This window comes from Micromys minutus (genome assembly GCF_963924665.1).
Source record: "Micromys minutus genome assembly, chromosome: 16".
Taxonomy (NCBI): Eukaryota; Metazoa; Chordata; class Mammalia; order Rodentia; family Muridae; genus Micromys; species Micromys minutus.
Window position 1 is genome coordinate 54647980 of NC_137985.1, and position 21778 is coordinate 54669757.

The 21778-nt window shown below is 47.7% G+C and overlaps 1 protein-coding gene across 15 annotated transcripts in view; it reads left to right on the forward strand.

Moving 5' to 3' along the window:
• Positions 1-284: 284 nt before the first annotated feature.
• The window catches only part of MEGF11 (multiple EGF like domains 11), a gene marked incomplete at both ends in the record, with an annotated part of 202161 nt that continues 180667 nt past the window's right edge, over positions 285-21778 (forward strand). For 14 of the 15 annotated variants that reach the window (XM_080929893.1, XM_080929900.1, XM_080929904.1 and 11 more), the window contains 3 exons: positions 285-382; positions 5577-5678; positions 8226-8326. In XM_080929893.1, coding sequence (XP_080786019.1) covers positions 285-382; positions 5577-5678; positions 8226-8326 — 301 coding nt within the window. Of the gene's footprint in view, positions 383-5576; positions 5679-8225; positions 8327-21778 lie in introns of those variants that run through there. The other variant, XM_080929895.1, reaches the window with a different exon arrangement.

Here is a 21778-nt window from a genome sequence, read left to right on the forward strand (position 1 = left end):
AATTCTGTGAAATGTTAGCCAGTGCATTGCATTTGGGCCTCTTCCTGGAGAGATCTCAGATCCATGACTCAGACTCTTCAGTTACTCAGAGCTGTTGCCATGTTAGTCAGCGCTGTAAGTGTGAAGTATCCAGTGTTTGTTGCTGTGTGGCAGCTGTGGGAAACCCTGTCTGTTTAGTGCCCATTCCTTCACTTTGAGGGAGGACCAAGTTTTAGCACCAAACAGATGCTACAGCCAAAGTCTGAGTAAGCCCCTGACTTCTCTGTTCTCCCACACAGGGCCTGATGGCGCCGTCCATGGTGGGCCTCTTTGTTGTCTTCCTTCTGCAAGCTGCTCTCACTCTGAATCCTGAGGACCCCAATGTGTGTAGCCACTGGGAGAGGTAAGGTGGGCAACTCAGAGCTGCCACTCCCTGGAGGGCTCATGTCGGGTGTGGCACTCTAGAGAAATACTGAAATCGTGAGAGGAAGCAACTGGATGTGAAGGTCCTGATGTCCAGCAAGGTGAGGCTGGACAGGGTAGCTCAAACTAAAGGACAGGGTAAAACTGTGGATTCCCGAGGCCCAGAACATGTTGACTGTGGGTGACAGTGTCCCGTTGGGCTGTCTTTCCCCTTCCTCCCTTGTATTCCCAACCTGTTCTAGAGACTCTTCTCATTGCTATGACAAGATATCTAAGAAATACAAGTTAAGGAAGGAAGGGTTGTTTCTACTGACAGCACCAGGGTACAGGGCATCAGAGCAAGGCAAGGACAGTTGCAGGAATGTGAGGGAGCTGGTCACATGCAGGAAGCAGAGAGAGAAACAGCTGTGTTCATCTCCCTTTCTTCTTTCTGTTTCGTCCAAGACCAGCCCGTGGAAGTTGCCCACCCTTAGGCAGAGTCTTCTAACCTCTGTTAACCCAGTCTAGAAATCCCACACAGGGTTTACCTTTACATGACCCAAATCCAGTCCAGTTGCAAGTCAATTTCAACTATCGCATACCCACTTACAGATGAGGGAGTAGAGGCCGGGGGAGTTCTACCCTGTCTACAGCCTGAGTGGTGGTGAGGGTAAGAAGGCATAGACTGTGGTCCTAGATGTCTTGATCATGCATTCTTGGGATATCTGTCATAGTCTCCAAGGACTGTCAGCTGTCAGGAATGGAGGAGTGGAAGGCTTGCCACAGAGAGGATAGGAAGGTCTCTCCTGCTTTTGGTCTGATCAGGGAAGGAGGCTAACTCCGACAGGGTGGCTGGACCACAGCAGAAAGCCTGCCTCATACTGACTGCAGCAGCAAGTTCTAGAGGCTAGGCTAGGTCTCTGCAGATGATCTGACTTTGAAGCACAAGGTTAAAGTATTGATTTTGGTGAGCAGAAAGACAATGACCAGAGACCCAATCAGGGAAAACTGAATTAAACCATAGAATTGATTGGCTATGCTGACCAGGATGACGCTGCCACTTAGACACTAATAAATCAAATTAATAAAATTAAGATGAAGAGCTGATGGGGCAAGTGGATGGCGGAGGAAGAAAAGTAAGATGGGCCCTTGAGGCTGGATGCCCAACCCCTAGACAGAGAGAAGCATCTCACTGAGGCAGTGCACAGAGGTAGCCTAGATGCTCGTGGACCAAGAAGAATGGCTGGATACAGAGGGACAGTGTTTGTTCCAGTGTGTTGTCTGGTGCCTGGATGTTCTGTGCAAAGCTATGATGACATCAAGACTGAAGCAAAGATGTTTCTGTGGTGCCCTGGGGAGCATATAAAAGATCTGTGAAGTCTTCAGGGCATCCCCTGGTTTGCTAGCTGTGTTTCTTGGGGGAGTCTCTGAACTCTGAGCCCAAGGCCAACTCCATCCAGCAGGGAAAATAAACATCCTCATGAGCTTGTGGGAGGAACAGGGCACAAGTTTCACAAATGTGCTTTGTAATCATTGTCTTCATATTGGCAACTCTGACTCTGGGGTTATCATCAACTCAGGTGCACACTAAACTCACTAGGGGTGTGTGAATGCAGTCCAGCCCAGAGACTCAGAATCAGTCTTACATCTTTTATATTTTCCCTTTTCCTCCTGGTTGGTGAATATAAGCCTCTGTTTCCCAGTGTTCGGGGAGCCTCACTGATAGTTAGAACTCCTCATTAGTCCCTGATTTGAGGCCTCCTTCTTCAGCTAAACCTGTCCATCATCCACCCAGGTAAGACTGATGCAGTAGCTAGGTTTTAGGGTTCCCACTGTGTCTCTGGCCATCTGTGTCTTCTTCCAAGGCTCCAGTCTGGGTTGCTCTCTGGTACAGAGAGACATTCCTCATGAAAGGACTCACAACGAATCTATCTGAACTTGAAACCAAACTCTACTTGTCTCACTTGCTCAACATGAATGAGGTTGGAATGTGAAACTATTGAGACACTGGCTTTTTGGTGACTGTGGCTTTCAGCTTCAGTCACAGCATGCATGAGAGAACAGGGAGCCACCCAGCAGCTAAGCCCAGTTCTTTCCTTTCTACCCCTGGGAAGGAGGCCATCTGTGATACCTGTGTCCAGCAGCATGCTTCCTTCTTGGAATTTCCAGTCAAGCCACCCTGATACTGTGTTTAGATGTATCTAGCCTATCCTATTCCAGAGACATACCCTGGTCCTCAGAGAGTACTTGGGGATACTTTTCCAGCTGGATGAGCTCTTAGTTAGTTATATCCCCTACCACAAAAACCAGGGTAGAGCTCCTGTCCACCCCTCCCCATGCTGGTTAAGCCTGGTGCTACAAGATGGAACAACACTCATTAGCATTGTTGGCAAGTGAGCAACACTAAACCACCCAGCTGTGAAAGCAGGGCACAAACTTCAGGTTGGAGACTTGGCATTGGTACAAGGCCCTCTAGCTGGACTCACTCAGTCCAAGGACCTATAAAGCTAGGCCCAACCCAATGACATCAATAGCCCCTACCTTTGGTTCCTTTGCCTCAGTCAGTGCTGGAATAGAAAGCTGAAGTTGAAAGTGCTCAACAAAAGTGGGGCATTTATTCTGTAGTAGGACTTGTCCTCTGCCCCCAACATGGTAAGGAGGAGGAATTGGTACATGCCTAGCACATGGGGAAAACCATTGCCTGTCATACTGATGAAGGTTAGCGTCTAGTAAGCACTTACTGTGTACTTGGTAAGCATTTTTTAAAAAATATTTCTTTCCTTTCAACCTGAGAGGTATATACTAGTGTCTGTTAATGCTCACAGAAATCTGTGACATCCTTCATATATGTCATAGATTCTCAAATGAGGATGCAGAGGCTTATGGGACTTCAATGGCATGTTTAAGAGCATACTAGTGAGTGATAGGCTCCACACAGGCCTCTGGGCCCAGGTTCTTGACTAATTTATACCCCTTCCAAGAGTTGGCCTTGCAAACTTCATCATGATGCTGTGAAATTCAACTGAAGTCTTTTGGGAAGCTGGGGTGGGTGTTGACCTGCCTGATTCCTAAGGCCTGGCGATGAACAGGGCATCTGGACCATGTCTGCATATACTTATATGTCTGGGGCGCATCATCCAGGGACCCACATTCAGAGTCATCTTTATCGTCAGTGTCAGACAGAGCTCATGCTTGTCTATGAGCATTGCCAACCATTTCTGCCCTCCTTGCAGGACTTCAAACCTTTTGCCTTACAGGCATCAGGGAGCAGACTGTGGCTCCACAGCACCCAGCCCCCTTGCAAATGAACCAACAGTTTCCTCAGGCAAAGCAGATGGGCTTTTACAGCCTGGGCCCGGCCATCTGGCCCAGGTCAGTGAGGCTTCTGGGGAAAACATGGAACACCAGTCTACATGACAATTAATTCCTGACATGCTCTCCAGCCTGCCCAGGAGGTGTATGCCATGCATCAGCAGCCAGGCTCCAAGAGTACTGATTCCTGTCACCTGGTCAGGGTGACAAAGCAAAAGCCTGCTTTGGTGAAGCCCAGAACAGCTTTCTTGTGGCTTCCACCTGCTGGTCTAGGTTATAGCTAATAGGCAGGATGACAATTGCTGCTTTTGTTGGGAGATTTAGAGACACATCTTCTATGAAGCCTCAGCTATGCTAGATCAGAAGGTCACTGGAAGGACTTGGGGAGTTAGGCTGTGTGATGTTCTTTCCCTCACTGCAACTGAGATTAATTCTTCTACCTGCTTTATAAGATCGTCTAGGAACAGTTAGCCTGTCCAGTGTTAGCCTAAAAGGCATGAGGGCCAGGTTTGATCTCCAAGAACCCATATTAAACAACCAACCAAACAAACAAACAAACTGGACACATGATGAGTGTTTACAATTCCAGTGTGAGGGAGACAGAGATAGATCCTTGAGACTCACTGTGGCCATCTAAGTCTCTTTGTCAAGTTCCCAGCCAATAAGAGACCCTGTCTCATAGAGCAAGGTGGCAGGCATCTTGAGGGACAAGAGTCAAGGTTGTCCTCGGGCCTCCACATGCATGCACTCAAGCAAGCACACCTGTATTCACATGTACCCCTGTACACAAACACACTCAGAGGAATGGGACTCAAAGGGATTAAAGTCTTTAACAAAGGGGCCTCAGTTAATATTAGCGGCTGTTGATAGCAGCAAGCTGCCTTCCCCAGCCTCAGTTTCTTCATGTATGTAAAAGGGCAAGTCATTCAGAGTTTCTCTGAAGACCATCACCCATACATACTGCAGACAATAATGGCTGAGCGAGGTTGTACACATACCAGCACTTAAGGGACAGATGCAGGTGGATCTCTGAGTTCAAGGCTAACCTGGTATACAGAACAAGTTCTAGGACAACCAGGGCTATACAGAGAAACTGTCTCAAAAAAACAAAACAAACCAAAACAGCATAAGGATCCAAATAAACATATCATTGTCATTATTTTAGAGGCAGGGTCTTCTTCTATATTGCCTATTCTGTCTTGAGCTCCTGGACTTAATAAATTTTCTAGCCTCCATATCTAAGCCTATATGGTATGCACCAATATAATATGATGATATATAATATTTTTGACTTGTTGAATCTGCTTTCTAGAATCACACAGAATACACTACTATCTGATAAGTAGAGTTTAAGAAAATTACCTGGGTCAGATGTTAGTAAGGGTATAGTCTAGCTTCTTTTTCTATTATAGTAGTAAAATATTCCGACAGAAGCTCACAATCCACCAAGGTGGGAAAGTCACAGCCAGCGCTTATCACATCCTATCCAGAGTCAGGAAGCAGAAGGCAATTATTGCATGCTGTTGCTCAGATCACTATTTCTATTTTATATGGTTTAGGATCTCAGCCCAGGGAATTGTTCCACCCACAGTGGTCAGGACTTCCCCCTCAATTAACTTGATCAAGAAACTGTGTGCCCTACTTATGTGCTCAGAGGCACATCCTCTAGTTAATTCCTAGATTCTATCAGATTAACAGTTAACTCTAACCAGCACAGATGTGGCCTAGGGTTATAGTTGAGATTCAGGACAGGAGTCTGGGAGCTGAGAGGGGAGGTCAGAGTTGGATCCTGCTCTTGGGACTGTGGGTTGGGCAAGTCTGAGAAGGGATGTGTGGGCTTGGCCTTTGCTGACCATGACTTTCATCTCTCCTCTGGTCCTCAGCTATGCCGTGACGGTGCAGGAGTCTTATGCACACCCCTTTGATCAGATCTACTATACACGATGTGCAGATATCCTCAACTGGTTCAAGTGTACCCGGCACCGGTAAGCACTCCCCAGAGGACTGGGTGGAAGATGAGTACCCGACTCTCTAGTTTGTTATTGGGAGACCTATAGAGCAGGTGTTGTGTGCGCTGTCCGTACTGTATGCCTAGAATCTCAAACGCTGGTGTTGTGAGATGCTGCTAGCTGCTTTCTTCTGGTTGGAAGCAGTGGGCTTCATAACTTATGCACATGAAACCCTCAACAAGCAACATGAAAAGTTGGTGGATGAGAACCCCAATTTCCTTTTCAAGAGGGGAGTGCACAACTCTGAGGCATTTCTAGTCACTACCTCATTGATCCTAGTTGATAAAGCCCCATTTGTGCACAATAGTCACCCACTCAGTAATAACACACCCTGTACTGACTGCTCCACACTCCCTTCTGACCTCTCTCAGTTTTATCAGAGTTGCTGGCCTGTGGCCATAGCCAGAGGCAGAGGTGGCAGTTGGCACTGGTCTTGCCCTGATCCCTTGTATTCTTGAGCCAGAACCGAGTTTGTTCCGAAGTGTGGCTCCATTGTCTTGGGAGGCTGCACAGCCTTCCATTACCCTGGGGCTTGGTGATTGAGAGGCTGCTTATTAAAATAGGCTGTGTTCCTGGAACGTGAGTAATTTTGCTAAATTATTGAGTCTCTGAGGAGCCTTCCTGATGACCCGGAGTGTGCAGACAGCAGCACCACCCGTCTGTGGGGTGTAGTAGCTTTGTCCAGCATCCTCCCCAGAGCCGCCTGGCCCCAGGCCCTACTTGTTCAGCTCCCTACTCTGGGAGCACACAAGGCTAGGGGAGTCAGGAGCAGCGGTGGCCTCTCTCTTTGAGGCATCAGCAAGTAAAATTTTCCTCCCCATTTGAAGACTTGGGAGTCTTCCCATGTAGCAGGGACTTCCCATGGCCCAGTGACTTCTGTGCCAACTGTGAATCATTTTTTTATCTGAGAGCTACACACACACATACTTCCAGGTCAGGGACTGCCTTCTTGTGTGGGGGAAAGCAGCTTCTTGTGAGGCCAGCTTACCCATTACAGGCTTTTGACAAAGTAGAATGACCTTAGCTTAACACATTCCCAAATATCACAGATTTCCCATGAGGCCATCATTGTCATTTGTCATGAGGTGAGAATTTTAAAGATTTGGGAGGGTTGTCCAGGCTGCAGCTGAAGGACTGGCCTCCCAACCCGGCCCAGGATTCTGTGTGAAGCAGTCTGAAGGGACCCCCCAGCCTTTTTATTCTCTACAGAGGAGACAAGGGCAGCCCCGTGGTGTGTAGAAGAAAAGAAAGAACTCTGCCTTCAAGGTCTGGTTGTTTCTTCTCCTGTTTCTAATGGCCATTTTGGATCTGCAGCACAGCAGTGATGGAGGCTTTACTTATCAATGCCTCCTTTGACTCCTTCTAAGGACTCAGTCCTCACACCGCCCCCCACCCCATCTTACTCTTTCAGAATTCTCCGAAAAGCCAGAAAGCCACCAGAGAGAACTGGTACCAGGCATTAGGGTCTTTGCAATTTGAATGAACTAGTTTGAATCTTGTTTCTGGCAGCCCTGTTCTTGGGATGATGTATTTTTTTTTATTAGCCTATATGAATTGCACAAAATAACAGGTCTTATTATGACATTTTCATATAGGAGTCTAATATACCTCAATCATAGTCCCCCCCAACCTCTCATTTCCCCTTCTTGTCTGACCCTGACATTTATTAGCTGTGTGACCGAAAGCAAGTCATTAACCTCTCTGAGTATCAATTTCTCATCCATAAAGTAGTGGGTGGTGGGTGGAGGGGAACATAAAATAAGAATGGAAGCTCTAAAAGACAAATGAAAGCAATGGGGTTAATGGAGCATGATAATAGGGTGTGACAATGGCCTGGACTCCGGGGGCTACTGGGAGAATCTTACCTATACATTTTTGGCCCAGACCCAAGTCTCAAAAAGTTTGTCTCCATAAGGACTAGGACCCAAGTCTTCTCTGACTCTCAAGAGTCCAACAGGACTCCAGTTCCTTCCTTTGCAGCCTGAGTGCAGGATTACAGCTTGCTAGGGAACAGCACGCCCCCTGCAGGAGGCTTGAGGAAGTTCATATGGAAAAACACCATTAGACCCAAGGAGTCTTCTTGCAGCATTTCCAACTCAGGGATCAGGCCAACACCCAGGCATAAGCTGGCAGTTAGCACCAAAGCTGTCAGAGTTCCATTCTTACCAGGCCCCCAGGGCTTCCCAAAGTCCAGGATCTGGTATTTTTAAGGACCCCAGAGGATGTCCACTCCTGTGGCCCTCCACAATGTCATCCCAGCAGCCTTCTTGGCAGCTCCTGTATCTGGAAATGATTGGGAAGTCAGCAGGTTTCTCCAGCACTGCTTGGGTAATACATTCTGCACCACGGCGGCCTACATCCCATCATCGATTTTTCTTTATTGTGTTCTTTCATATTTGAAGCCGCCATGCATTTTAAAGTAATTATTGAATGGCATCCCCGATAGAGCTTAACACAAATATCATTCTAAACGGGATGGATTGATTTTCAATCCTTTCAAGTGGCTCTCTCCCTCGTGCCTAGGATCAGCTATAAGACGGCGTATAGGCGCGGCCTCAGGACCATGTACCGGCGGAGGTCCCAATGCTGTCCTGGCTACTATGAGAATGGGGATTTCTGCATTCGTAAGTGGGGACTGTTGTGGAGATGGGAGGGGAGTGGAGGGAGCCCTTCAGCTCACCCCAGAGCTTTGGAAATCCTTGCATGGTATTAGTGTTTAGAAGACACTCTGAGCTTGGTTAAAAAAAAATGGTTTTGGCCTCAAATCAACCAACCAGGGCAGATGGAAGCAGACAGTTCTAGATCCTGAAGGGAGTAGGGTAGAAATGGATCTTTTCAAAATGGACCTTGTGGGGGAGAGAATTCCAAGTGTCTGGTCAGGGCTGAGCTGTCTGGATGCATGAAAGAACTTCATTGGGGGGATGAAGCTAATGGATGGGAGGGTAGAACGGTGAATGGATGGAAGCAGAAGAGGGAGGAAGGAAGGCAGGGAGACTTCATAGCTGGATGGCCAAACCACAGCTCCTATGAGGGGCTTGGAACAAAAGGAGTAGTTCCAGGAGATAGAGGGATTACCGAAGAGAGAGTCATGAAAGATAAGCATCACTTTCTCCTTGTTTGATGATAGCTGCTCAGAGAACAGGAAGGGTAGTGTTAGCAGGAGAATAAGAGCTGAGTGGCTGATGCTCACGGGTTCCCAGATAGGTACACCCAGATGTGGGGGCTCTGGCTTCAGCTTACTGGCCATGTGGCTCTGGGCAAACTTCTTCACTTTCCTGGGATGATGACTATGGTGGTCTCTTAGAGCCACATCTGACCAGTGGGATGGGACACCAAGGACTCCCCAAAGTCGCAGAGCCCAGCATTCAAGATGTGCCGGGCACTATTCTAACTGTGTCTCACTTATTGTCACACAGCAGCCCCGTGAGAAGGGCATTATTGTTTCTTTCATTTTGCAGATAGGGAAACTGAGTCACAGAGGATGTAAGTAATTTGGCCAAGATCACACAGTGAGGAAGTTGGCAGGGTATGGGCTTGAGTCCAAGCTGTCTGGCTCCCAAGGCTGTATACTCCTTAGACAGACCTACTCTTGCTTCATGAACCCATGTGAGATTTTACTTTTTAACCTCAGTTTGCAAACCTATAAAATGGGGCCAGCATGAGCTGAATCCTTAAACACAGGTTCCCTTCTCTGTGGCTCTGGTTCTTCCAATTTTGTTTTTTCCAGTCATGACTTTGACTTTCATCACTCAAGGGGGTCTGTAAGCATTTCCCTGGGAATGCGCACTGTGCATATTAGTCAGGGTTCTCTGGAGGAACAGAACTAATAGAATAAATGCATTCTAATTAAGTAAGTAAGACAGGACTTATTAGATTGGGTTGTATAATATAGTCCCGGAAGTCTGACAATGGCTGCCTCATACCAGAGAGGTTGAAAACACAGTAGTTCCTCAGTTCAGAAGGCTGGTGTCTCAGCTGTCTCAATCCATTGCCAAAGGCCCAGAGATTCCTGAAGAGCTGCTCTCTAGTCCATGTTAGAAGTCCAAAGAAGCCGGTTCTGTCAGCACAGGAGTCAGCAGTAGATGTAACAGCAAGAGTGAGGCCAAGCCAAGCAACAAAGCAAAGCTCTGTCTCTGTCTCTTTCTGCCTCTCCTCTGTGTGTGTGTGTGTGAGTGAGTGTGTGTGTGTTCGCACATGCCCAGATTTCCTCCTTCTATAAGAGCTCACATCACAATTGATTAGCCTTTCCTAAATGACCTTATTACCTCTATAAGACCCTGTCTCCTAATAAGGTCATGTCTGAGGAGCTGAGGATCAAGACAGGAATGTCGAGGGGACACCAATGGTATGACCAGCAGCCTCTTCCTGCTTGTGGAGATGGGAGGAATGGGATGGCAGCCAGCCCTACACAGGCTCCCTCACCTGTCCAAGAGGGAATGCAGACTCCAGGTTGGGAGAACCTGTGAGAGGGAGACCTTGCAGTGGTATGGTGAAGACTTTATCCAGCTTCGATATGTGCTCTGGGCAGGGAAGGGGATGTCATTCTGCTCCTCAGCTAACCTTCTCAGAGCCTTGATTCTCATAGGCAGAAGGATAGTGTCCCAGGGGAGAAAGCTTTGGTGAATTCTGCCACTTACTTGCTGTGCCATCTTGGGCAAGTCCCTAGCTCTCTCTGAGCCTTTCAGTGGGTAGGAAGAGGAAGAGAAGGCATGGTGACTTAGTGTTCTGGAGAGCAGAATATGGATCTAAGAGGAACAGTGTCTCTTTGTCCCATTTCTTCCACCTAGAACTGCCATCCTTGTCTGGAGCATAGCACCAGAACTGCTCACCTCTGCTTTCCTGGGTCACACTCTAATTTTTCTACGGTTTGTACACACAGCTGAATGCCCCTTTGGTTGCTAAGTATCAAAGATTTCCCAAAGATCACAGGGCACAAGTGTCTTTCTTCCTCTACTTGAAACAGTCTTGGTGTCTCTGCCTGTGTGGAGCTGCTTTTATGTCTCTGCCGAGCAGACTGTCACCTACAAGACAGTGTGGTGCTGAGATGAAGCTCTGCTCTTTAAACACACTGGCTGAGCATCAGACTGGATGTGCTGGGTTATGCTGCAGTAACACAAAGCACTGACGTCCCAGAGGCTTCAAATAGTAATGTTTGGTTTCTTGTTCATGTCTTCTGTCTGCCTGGGCTCTCTGAGGCCAGCTCCTTGCCAACATCAAATTTTGGCCAGTGGCACATTCTTATTCGAATTCTGTAGGATTCCAGGGCACAGAGAAGTAGGCTCTGGTTAATCTAGAAGGCAGGAAGCCAAGGATATTTAATGAGCATCACCAAAGTTTCCCAGAGTCCTATAGTATGCCTCAGTTTACCCAACAATATTGTTGCAGCACCTGTTAACTTAAAACAGCCTCTGCATACTCTGTCTCAGAGGTAAGTGGCTTCAAGTTGGCTCCTCAGAATATCTGGAGACCTGTTTTCATAGTAGACTGCATACCTGAACCTCTGACAAGTTCCCTAGTGCTGCCATTGCTGCTCCTGGGAACCTCCTATGGAGAACCCTGGGTGCTATTCTGAAAAAGGGTGAGTTCCCCATGCTCCTGCACCTACACCTTCAGTGTGGGTTGTCTAGAGGCCAAGTAGGTGCCTCCCAGATGCCTAACAATCAGACCTTCCCCCAAAGAGCAGAAGGAGAAGAAGCAGGGACTGTAGGAGTGGCCCAGTTGGCTTCTGTTGGCCCCTTCCCCTGTTTTTCCATTTCCCCTGACTCAATTTTCTTTCAAGGTGGGGAGCTAGCCTCCCCAAACATCCAGGAGAGTGTTTTCTGGCATTCCTGGCTGCCTTGAGGGCCACCAGTCTGCCTCCTGCATTGTGCTTTGCATGGTAATCCACAAGTCAAAGAACTAAGCAGAAACTCAAGGCAGGTATGTGGCTAACAGCAGGCAGGGCTCTATAGAATTGGGGGCTGGCTGTCAAAAGGGCTGAGATGCTAAAGGGAAGCACAGGGGAAGTTTGGAGGATGGGGGCACAGAGAGTATGTGTGTTGGGGAGACTAAGACTGCAGTCTGGTGAGTTCGCTGTCCTAGAACTGTGGCTTGGGTACTGTTGTTTCATTACTGGGCTGCTAGCCTTTGTTTATTTTTGATGCTAGGGATTGAACCCAGTGCATGCCAGGTAAAACCACTGAGCAGCACCCCCATTACAGCCATGCTGTGCAATCAATTATCACTTATGCCGAGCACATAATGTTCTCAAAGCACCTTGCTTGTCATCTGGTGTATTGTTCTCCTTCATGGCTATTTCCGGTCTTTTTCCTGAAGGTTCTGAAGATCTAGGTGGCTCCACCACGCCCATTTGTGTGGTGGTGATGGTAGGGGCTGGGCCGGGGGATGGGGGAGGGAGGGTGACTGGGTCCTCCTGCATGCTTACTCAGCTCTCTACTAGTGTGGTACCTCCTTAGACGGTCCTAAGGACCTTTAATAATAGTTCTTTCTGGGAGGACCTAGGGTTTCCTTTGTTTTTGTTTTCTCTTCTGGAAACCTGAGTCTGTCCTGGCTTAGATGGTGGCTTAGCAGTTGTGACACCCTTGAGCTAGAGAGACAGGTCATGCGGTCCACCTAACCTGGGTACTGGGAACTGAACTTGTGTCCTCTGGAAGAGCAGCATGCCCTGGAGTTATTTTTATTTTCGTCTTTTACTTCTCAGAGGCATGCATCTTCAAGGTAAGGATCCGTGCCCTTCAGCAGTCTGGAATGTTCTCAGTCATGGTTCCTTAATCTCCTTCCCCCATTCCCTGTGCCTGCCCCTCCCCTTAGAGTCACAGGGTGTCAGGGCCTCTCACACCCCTCCCCACCCCTGTCCTGTCTTCTAGATCTTCATGTTTCACCCCATATTTCCAGTGTCTTGTCTTGAATGAGTGCCTCAGATCCTTTGCTTAGATTCTACAGCTCAGCTAATTAACCTGTCTGCCGAGGTCTGAAGTTCACTTGCTCATGGCTGGTTCATTCCTAGGCGTTTACTGAAGCTGTCTCAGAAATACAAGCTTGTTTTTCTGTAGGTCCTTTCTCATGACCAGTTCTGTTCCTGTGTTTATGGCTTTAGTTATTCTAAACATGTGCCTTTTATAGCCTTTTCTAGATGCTTCTGTCTTGAGCTTTTAGTTCTGCTAGTTCAAATCTTTGGAGCAACCATTTTCCTGCTTGTGGCACGTGCTGAGTGGCCAAGATGATAGAATGTCTTCTCTTAGAGGGAGTCACTTTTTAAATACAAAGTGGTGTGTATATGTGTGTGGTCTGTGGTTGCGTACATGTTTGCAGTACACATGTATACATATGAGTATGTATGTGAATGGAGGTCAATATTGGGTGTCTTTTTTTTTTAAGTTACTCTCTACCTTATTTTTTGAGACAGTCTCTCACTGAGCCTGCAGCTCATCCATTTGGCTAGATTGGTCTTAGCCAGTGGACTCCAGGACTCTTCCTGTCTTTGCCTCCCCAGGGTGTGGGTGTGGACTGTGTACCTGGCTTTTACATGGGTTCTGGAGATTTGAACCCAAATCTCCATGCTTGTATGGCAAACACTTCAGCAACTGAGCCATGGCCTCAGCTCTTAGACATCTGACTTCCAGCTTCTTCTCTCCTGCGTCCTGCTTGTACAGGGGCCCCGTCCACAGCCTTTGCATTTTCCCTCTAATCTGATGGCTTGGGCTAGGATTTCTACGTGTAGTGAAGGTAAGGGTTGCTGGGGTTTCTTTTCTTTTCTCCTCTGTTTAATTGATGTGAAAATCGTGTAACAGGGAATGCATCATTTCAAAGTGCACAGTTTGGTGGCATTGAGTGCAGTATGGTACAGATACCATTCCTGGCTAGTCTTAGCACATTGTTAACCTCCACCCCCGCCCCACAACCCCTAGAGACTGAACTTCCAGAAGCAGTCACTCCCAGCCCCTCCCCTGGCTTCTTTATGTGGGAGACTCCACCTCCTTCAGCCCCAGGATGGATTGCTTTGTTTTATCCCCAGGTTGGTAGGCAGCTTGTCCAAGTTTTCCTGATTGGAGCTGGAAGCTCCTGATGCCAACTCTGCCTCGTGTGGGCATTAAACCCTTGGCTCCCGGCATGGGCTGGAAGACAAGGAGGTGGGTTGATGGCCTGGTCTGATGTTTCCTGTGCTGACTTGGCACTAACTCTTGACTTTACCCTTTTCCTATAAAGTCTCTTTGCTCTCAGACTTGGAATTTCTCTTTCTCTCAAAGCTCAGCTGTATTTCAATAAATGTTTTACTGTATTTTGGGGGGACTTTAGTAGCATGATGAGCCTCCATCAGCCCTTCCCCCCTTGTCACATGGGGCTGTCTCTGTTTTATCTTGAGTGGCAAAGTAGAGGCCTTGTACAGAGCACGTGACATTTAATTCAGTACTTTTTTGGGTCGGTCACCAACTTCCAGTGTCAGTAATACTGACCACAGTGGTGTAAGGGCGTGGTTTGCCCTCTATGCTCACAGTCTAGTGCATGCTTGCTTGCTCAGCCAAACTGCAGAAGCAAGCTATATCATTGTCCTACAGAAAACAAACTGGAGGTTCACAGAGGCCACTGGCATGTGTAAGTGTCCACATAAAAGATCAAGTAGGTGTAGCATTTGATGCTGTATTTTTAGTTTCCAGTGAGATTTTCTCCAGTCAGGAAGGGTGGATGGCAAAAGACAGAAATGGGATTTAACTGAAAGGGTAGTCAAGGAGGTAGCAAGGAGAAGGTCTGGATTACACTGGAGTGATCCTTAAAAATGTGCCCAAGTGAGGGCTGGGCAGATGACTCAGTGGATAAGAGGGCTTGCTGTGCAAGCATAAGGACCTGAGTTCAAATCTCCAGAACACACCTAAAAAGCCCAGGATTGTTATACCTGTCTGTACCCACAGTGCTGGGGAGATGGTGAAGACAAAAGGATTGTTGAGGGTTGATGGCCATCAGTCTAGCTCCAGATTCTGAGAAACAGAATTTATTTTCAATTCAACAGAATTTATTTCAATATGAGGAACAAGATGGAGATTCAGAGAGCCAGACACTTGAAAACCTCTTCTGGTCTCTGGATGCACACACCTGCACACATACATACCTGCATACATACATACCACACACATGTATGTCATCACTCGTGCATAAATAAATACATATTAATACATTTCTAAAAATTGTGAAGTGGGTCCCAATAAATACCAGGGTAAGGTAGCAGAGCTGGGGGAGTCAGGTGTGTGTGTGTGTGTGTGTGTGTACAAGCAGAGGGTCCTATCTGAAACTCAGAGGGTGAAGCACTCCTGGTGGCTCTGTGGGACTCCTTGGGGATTTGGGCCTACAGCTGGCACCAGGAGCTGTGCTGATATCACCCTCTTGGGTCACTAACACCTGGTGCTGAGCTTTGCTGCCTAAAGCCATATCCATCCATCTCCCTGTGTGCCCATATATCTAGTTGTCACATTGTTTTACATCTTGCAGGCACTGCTGTATCCTGGGACATGGGGTAGTAGGAGAGAGGCCTTCATATTATGAGGCTCACTTTCAGTGGGTAGGCCAGGGTGTCACAAGGCTGATGGTGGGGAAGGAGGTGTTTAGCTGCCTCATTAGGTCCCTGCTGAGTGATCTGGAGTGGGGAATGGCTCTCAGCCCGTGAACTTAGAAAGCGGGAGCAGAAATCTGAGTGGCTGAGTTTCCACTGATGTTTCACATTGACCAAACACCTAAGAACTAATACAGAAACCTTAAAATCAGTTCATTCCAATGATGTGCTAAAACTACCATGGATGCGTTCTTGAACCCTTGTAAGTGATTTCCAGATCTTAGTAAGTCGTTGAGCGAGTAGTGACCTCATGTGAGGTACCCACAGAGCATGCTAGTCACTCCAGACTCCTCTTGTGTGAGCGCCCTTGTGAGATTCTACTCTGGACATTGTTTAGAAGCCATAGGCAGTTGAGGTCATGAGCTCTGTATTTACCCCATTCTTCTTCTGGCCCCACAACCTCTGTGCCCCTCTGACATTCTTATCCTACTGCTTCTGATACCTCTCTGTCTGTCCGTCTACTCACGTAGACACAGGGATCAAGTCTTCTGCGTGGCTTGTCACTAGGACTGGGCATCTGGTGCTGGCGAGTGTTGGATGAGTATATGATGAAACCACCCCAAATGCTGTCGCTCTCTTAGGGAGACACATCTTGTAGCCTGGGAAGGGAACTCCAGGTAACTCAGATGCTTAGAAAAGATTACTTAAATACCAGTCTGAAGAAAGATCAGAGCTGAGGAGTGATTTAGATAGTTTTAGAGCTATGTGTCTAGATCTCACCAAGGGAACCTGCTGACCTTGCACACAGGAGGCTTTGGTACTTCTGTCCTCTGCCCAGTGAGATCTTCCAGGAGAGTCTTAAGGACACCAATCTCTGCCCCTTGCTTGTCTCTGTTTTCTCTACAGTGGTTCTACCTGACTTGAAAATATATATGTCCTTGTGGCTGGTGGGATGGCTCTGGTGATGGAGTGCTTGCCTAGTATTCATGAAGTTCTCAGTTTGAGCCCAAGAAGCCCATAAGCTATGTGTGGTGGCACAGGCCTGTAGTCCAGCACTTTGGGAGGTAGAGGCAGGAGGATCAGAAGCTTGAGGTCATTTTCAGCTACATAACAAGCATAAGACTATCCTGGGGCACATGAGATCCTATCACAGGAACAAAAAAAAATACTGTCTCAAACTTAAATTATGTCTCAGAGTCTACAGAGGATGGCAAAGTGCCAGCAAAGAGCTACTCAGCTCCCAGGACGCTGAGTAGCCAGCCACTGCCTACTCATTCTTGCCTGGCTTCCTCCTTTGGTTTCTGACATCCTCCTACAAATCTCTAATGCTGCCCACCAAGTACAAATCAGAGTCCTCTACTCAGAAGCCTGTGCCCTATAGCCTGCTTCCCTAGGGTTCCTTCCACTGTGCACTGCAGCCCCCTTACCCCATCCAGGTCTCTGTATTGCCACCGCCTGTTGTTTTCTGCCTCCCCAGGAAGGACATTCTGCAGATGGAAAGAGGTTAACTCCTTATGCTGGCTGCCTGACCAAGTGCTTCTCTCCCTGTGGGGCTTAGGAGAGTGGCCATTATCAGAGTTTTGCAGTTATAGGTCCCTAAATCTCCTCTAAATGCTTGCTCTTTGATTAAGGGAAGCTGAATGGCTTTAGGGAGAGTTGACAAGGACAGCTCAGATCCTCCCTCTGCCTCCTGATGGGCACTTTGGTGTCTTTGAAGACCTGTCTCTAAAGGGCCTTGATCAGCTGTGTGGTGGGGGTGTGAGGAGATCAGCTTGGGGAGCCAGACACTCCCTTTACCATGCCAGTCCACTAACACTGGAGGAGAGCTGGGGGGGGGTGGGTGAGGTCCCTTGTGTGGCACACATGCCTCTGTGCCCACCTTGTCTGCACTTGGGAGTAAGGGCAGAAATATGTGACTTCAGACTTGGCACTCTCACTGATTAATTAAAAAGAGTAGAGACTAGGAAGTGTCCTGGAGTGAGAGGCAGATGACCCCCAAATCTCTGGGTTATGAGGAAAAGGTAGCAACTACTTTTAACCAGACTGAAGATTTTATTTTATGTGTATGGATGTTTACCTTCATGTATGTCTGAGTACCATATGTGTGCCAGGCACCTGTGGATGCCACAAGATGAACTCAGATCACCTGGGACAGAAGTTACAGACTGTTGAAATTTATCATGTATGTGCTGGGAACCAAACCAGGATTCCCAGAAATACAGTAACTTCTCATTAACTGCTAACCCATCTCCCTGACTCCAAGAGAACAGGAGTATAGTAATATTCTAATCCACACCCTCTTCTACATTGCAAGCCCTAGCCTGGACCCGAGTCCCTGGAATGCTTGGATCCCTGGAGATGTCTGGACATCTGAGGATGGGCAGCCTCCTCCAGGTCTGGCTGCGTATACCTATGTGCAGGGAGGAATAGGAGTCTGTCTAGCTAGAGGGGCTTCTGTAGGCAAGCTAAACCAGACTGCTTCCTGCTGCTTGTGTGACTTTGGGCAAGTAAGTCTAACTTTTCTGAGCCTCCACTTACTTAGCTATGAAACCAGGTACTGATAGTACTGTCCTGGTGTGTGAGGCTTGAAGAGAGTTCATGGGATACCTGGGGTGGGGTACCCATGGGATGCACTGGGGATGGGGCCTGGCATGTGGTAAGTGGTACCCAGAGCTAGTCTTTGTTGTCATAGGCAACCCTATGTTCCTGGGTGCCGGGTTCTCGGGACACAGGTATGGGTGTGTTCTGAGCATTATTTGCTGAATGTATGTACAGTGTCTGCCCAGGGGAAATCCCACTAATGCTCATGTTGGAGTGCTACCTGCATACTTGTGGGGTTTGAGCCTGTGTTTACTGCTTCCTAGATTGCGTCAAGAGTCACCTTCCCCATTGTCCTTTCCCACTCAACTTCTTCCTTCCCTTTTGCAAACCATTGGCACTTCTGAATCACTACCAAGGGAGCCAGAATGACTTCCTTTGCTCCTGCTGGAGGGGGGGGGACAGAGTGGCCAAAGACCCCATCCATCTCTTTCCAGGGATGAAGATAGCCTTGGTACCAAGGGATGTCCCCTCCCTCCTGGCCAGACCAAAAAAAGAAAAAAAAAAAAAAAAAAAAAAAAAAACTTTCCCTCTGGCCACCCCTAATGTCCAACTGAAAGAGGGGGCTGCCTAGATGTGGCCCCAACTTCAGTTCAGCCTTAGGGCTGACTTGGTAAAGTGCTTTCCACATAAGCATGAGGACCTAAGTTCAAATCCCCAACACTCAAGTTTAAAAACAAACAAATTAAAAAAAAAAATCTGAGTGTGGCCAAGTGTACCTGTAATTCCAGCAATGAAGAGAATCCTAGGAGGTTGCAGGCTAGCCCATCTAGCTGAATCAGTAAGCTCTGGGTTCAACAAGAGACTCTGTCTCAAAAACTAAGGAGGAGCTCAGCAGATAAAGATGCTCATGACCAAGCTGGATGACCTAAGTTCTATCCCTGGTACCTACCTAGTAGAGGAGGAAGTAGGCCCACTATGACCTCTACCCACGTGACATCATCTCCACACCCCCAACATATACAAACATTTAAAATGTAATAAAAAAATAAAGAGGAGAGCAATTAGGGAACATGTATAATGTCTACTTCTGGCCACTACTACACAGATGCATGAGCATAGGGAAACACACACGCACACGCACACACGCGCACACACACACACACACACAGAGTGTGTGTGTGTGTGTGTGTGTGTGTGTGCGTGTGTGTGTGCGTGTGTGTGTGTGTGTGTGTGTGAGAGAGAGAGAGAGAGAGAGAGAGAGAGAGAGAACGAGTACAGCCTTTTCTTGTTGACATGGCCAGGTGGAGGAACCTGAGCCTTAGTCTGTTTATTCACAAACTCCCATCCACCAAACAAACTGCAGAGGCCTGATAGTAAATCAGTAGCCCCATGATTTACAGGGTTCTGTTTGTTTGCTCAGCTAAGCTTTTGGCAAGGTAAACGCAAAAGCTGCAGAAATTTCTTTGAAGCAGCCACAGGGCTCAAACGCCCTTCAGTCTGCCATAAAGGATTCACAAAATTATATGGACTTGATTAGTATCTCTCTTACATAAAACCACTTCAATGCCTGCTTTGGGCTTGAGAATAAAGTCACTGGTGGAGCCTTTTGTTGCTCTGGCCCACGGGCACCTGGTAATTGAAGATTTCCCTTTAAAAGTGTGTCAGATGGAAAGAGCTTCTAATTTACTAAGTGGAGAAGCCTTTGTTAGGGAGGCAAGGGCTTTGTTCAGCTCGTCCCTTTTAATCTTGTTTTTGCACAATGGACTTCCAGAGAGCACTTCGAGTGGATGGAGAATGGATGAAGATGCGGGCTGGATGGATGCTGGGGAGCAAGCTAGGGCAGGACCAGGCTGTGCAGAGGAAGCAGTGGACCTTGGTTTCCCTTCCATCTGCCTCTCCTTCATCTGTTGGCAGCTCTTTCCTATCTGGACTTTCTTTTCTCTGGACTCCAAAACTATGTGGCAGGTGTAGGCCCTGGGGCAAACTCTATTAATTTTGTGGAAGAGCTTCTTTGACCTCCCCTAACTAGTTCTAATCAGAGCACTGCTCCTCCTTTAAAACCACATTGCATCTGTGTGTGGCAGCCCAGAAGCCAGACCTGGGTTCAGGTTACATTCCCTACTAGTTCCCGGGTTCAAATCTCTTCTACTCTAAAGCAAATGTTATCTGATGCTTAGCAGTGTGGTTTTGTTTAAAGGAACACTCACAGATGTCACTACTCTTCAGTTCTCCCCTTAGCTGACTTTGGACTCCAAGGACAAGGAAGGCTCTGTATTCTCCCAAGCTGCCCCCCTTCTGTTGGAGGAGGCATCGGTTGTGAGCCTGGCCTGCTGATGAGTTAAACTCTCAATAAGGCCTCGGCATACTCCTGATGAGCAGATGCACGGTTCTGTCTCTCTGAGGCTTTGCCTTCTTGTGTGTAATGTCAAAAAGACCAGTTGGCTCACAGGGTCTGATACTTGTGATTTGAAAGCATGGTCTTGGCATGTTGGAGTGAGTGGGCTAAGTTAACAGGAGAGCCAAGATTACTGGATGGTTGAGAATGGAAAGTGTACTAACCCTACTCAAGGGGATAAATCAGAGCAGGCACCCAAGAGGGGACGAGTAATGAAGAAGATTAGGAAATGGGTGTAGCCTTCCTTGGAAAAGCCATGCAGCTTGTTTGTATATGACTGGGTACATAGCCAGGATCTGTGGCCACAGCATCATGGGCCTCCCCAGGGCCAGCCACTTCTTCCTGCATCTGGAACAGCTGACAGGTCTTCATGGACTCATAAAAATCTGCTCCATTTCAGGGAAAACTTGACTTATATCACTAATTTGAGGGACAGAGCCCTGGCAGTGACTTTGAAAGACATTTGCCTCCACAAATACTGGAGTGAAGAGGAAAATCACCATGCTTGTCTCAGGCTTCTCCTCAAAATTACTACACGGGGCTGAGGATGCAACCAGGAGGGCAGAGTGGTAGTCTAGCATACACAGGGATCAATCTCTAGCTTTACATGTACCGAACACAGCAGTTCATGCCTGTAATCCCAACACTTGGAAGCTGGGGGCAAGAAGATCTGAAACCCAAAGTTGTCTTCAGCTACATAGTAAGTTTTGGACTAGCTTGGGCTATGTGAAACCTTGTCTCGAACAGTGACAGAAAAATATATAGTGACCCGCTGACATCTACAACCAAGATGTGTAAAAGCTCCTCGGAGGAGCAAATGACTCCTTCCATGGCTCACACTGGAAGGTGCCAAGTACATCAGTGACAATGTCTGAAAAACCAAGACTGAACTTCAGGTGTGAAGGGGTGTTCCTCTCCCCTTGCCTCCACTCCCCTTGTCAGTAGCACTCATGATCTGGGTGGTACAGTACCACATCATGTCACTTCTTGTTGCCACTGGGTGGGAGACTGGGCTGGGGACCCTGCTTAGTAGCTGCTCTTTGACAGTTCCCTCAGCTGTGTGAGAAGCTGGGAGTACTCCCACCTGGCCAGGCTTGCAAACAAGGTTAGGGAAAACATTTTGGGGTGGGATTTTACACCTGTCACCCACTGTTTCCTTTTAAGTTTTGGCAAGTGGAATGCCAGTTCAGGTGTTGGGAGATGTAGGTGATGCAAGGTGGGGCAAAGGCCTCTGCTTGGTTTTCTAAAGGAACTGTTGGAAAGGATTGCAAAGAAACATCACCAGGCTCAGTGTCTCAGGTATGTGGCTGGCAGCCCATGCTATGACCAGTGAAGCCTGGTCCCAGCTTTGGGGCCTCACTAATAGTTTAGGGTTCAGCCCTCAGGTGTCTTGGAAAGAAATGATGATCCTGATCCCAGAGTGTGGCACTGAGGACCTTACCTATGTGGGAAAGGTCTTCTGACTCTCCCTGAGGAAGGCTGAGTCTTGGGCACAGCTGGTCTTGATTGTAACTGCCAGTCATCTAATCAGTTCATCAACTCAAAGGATGTAAAGTTTTCCTCTCCATGTGGGAAGAAAGATACCTGTCTTTGATGACA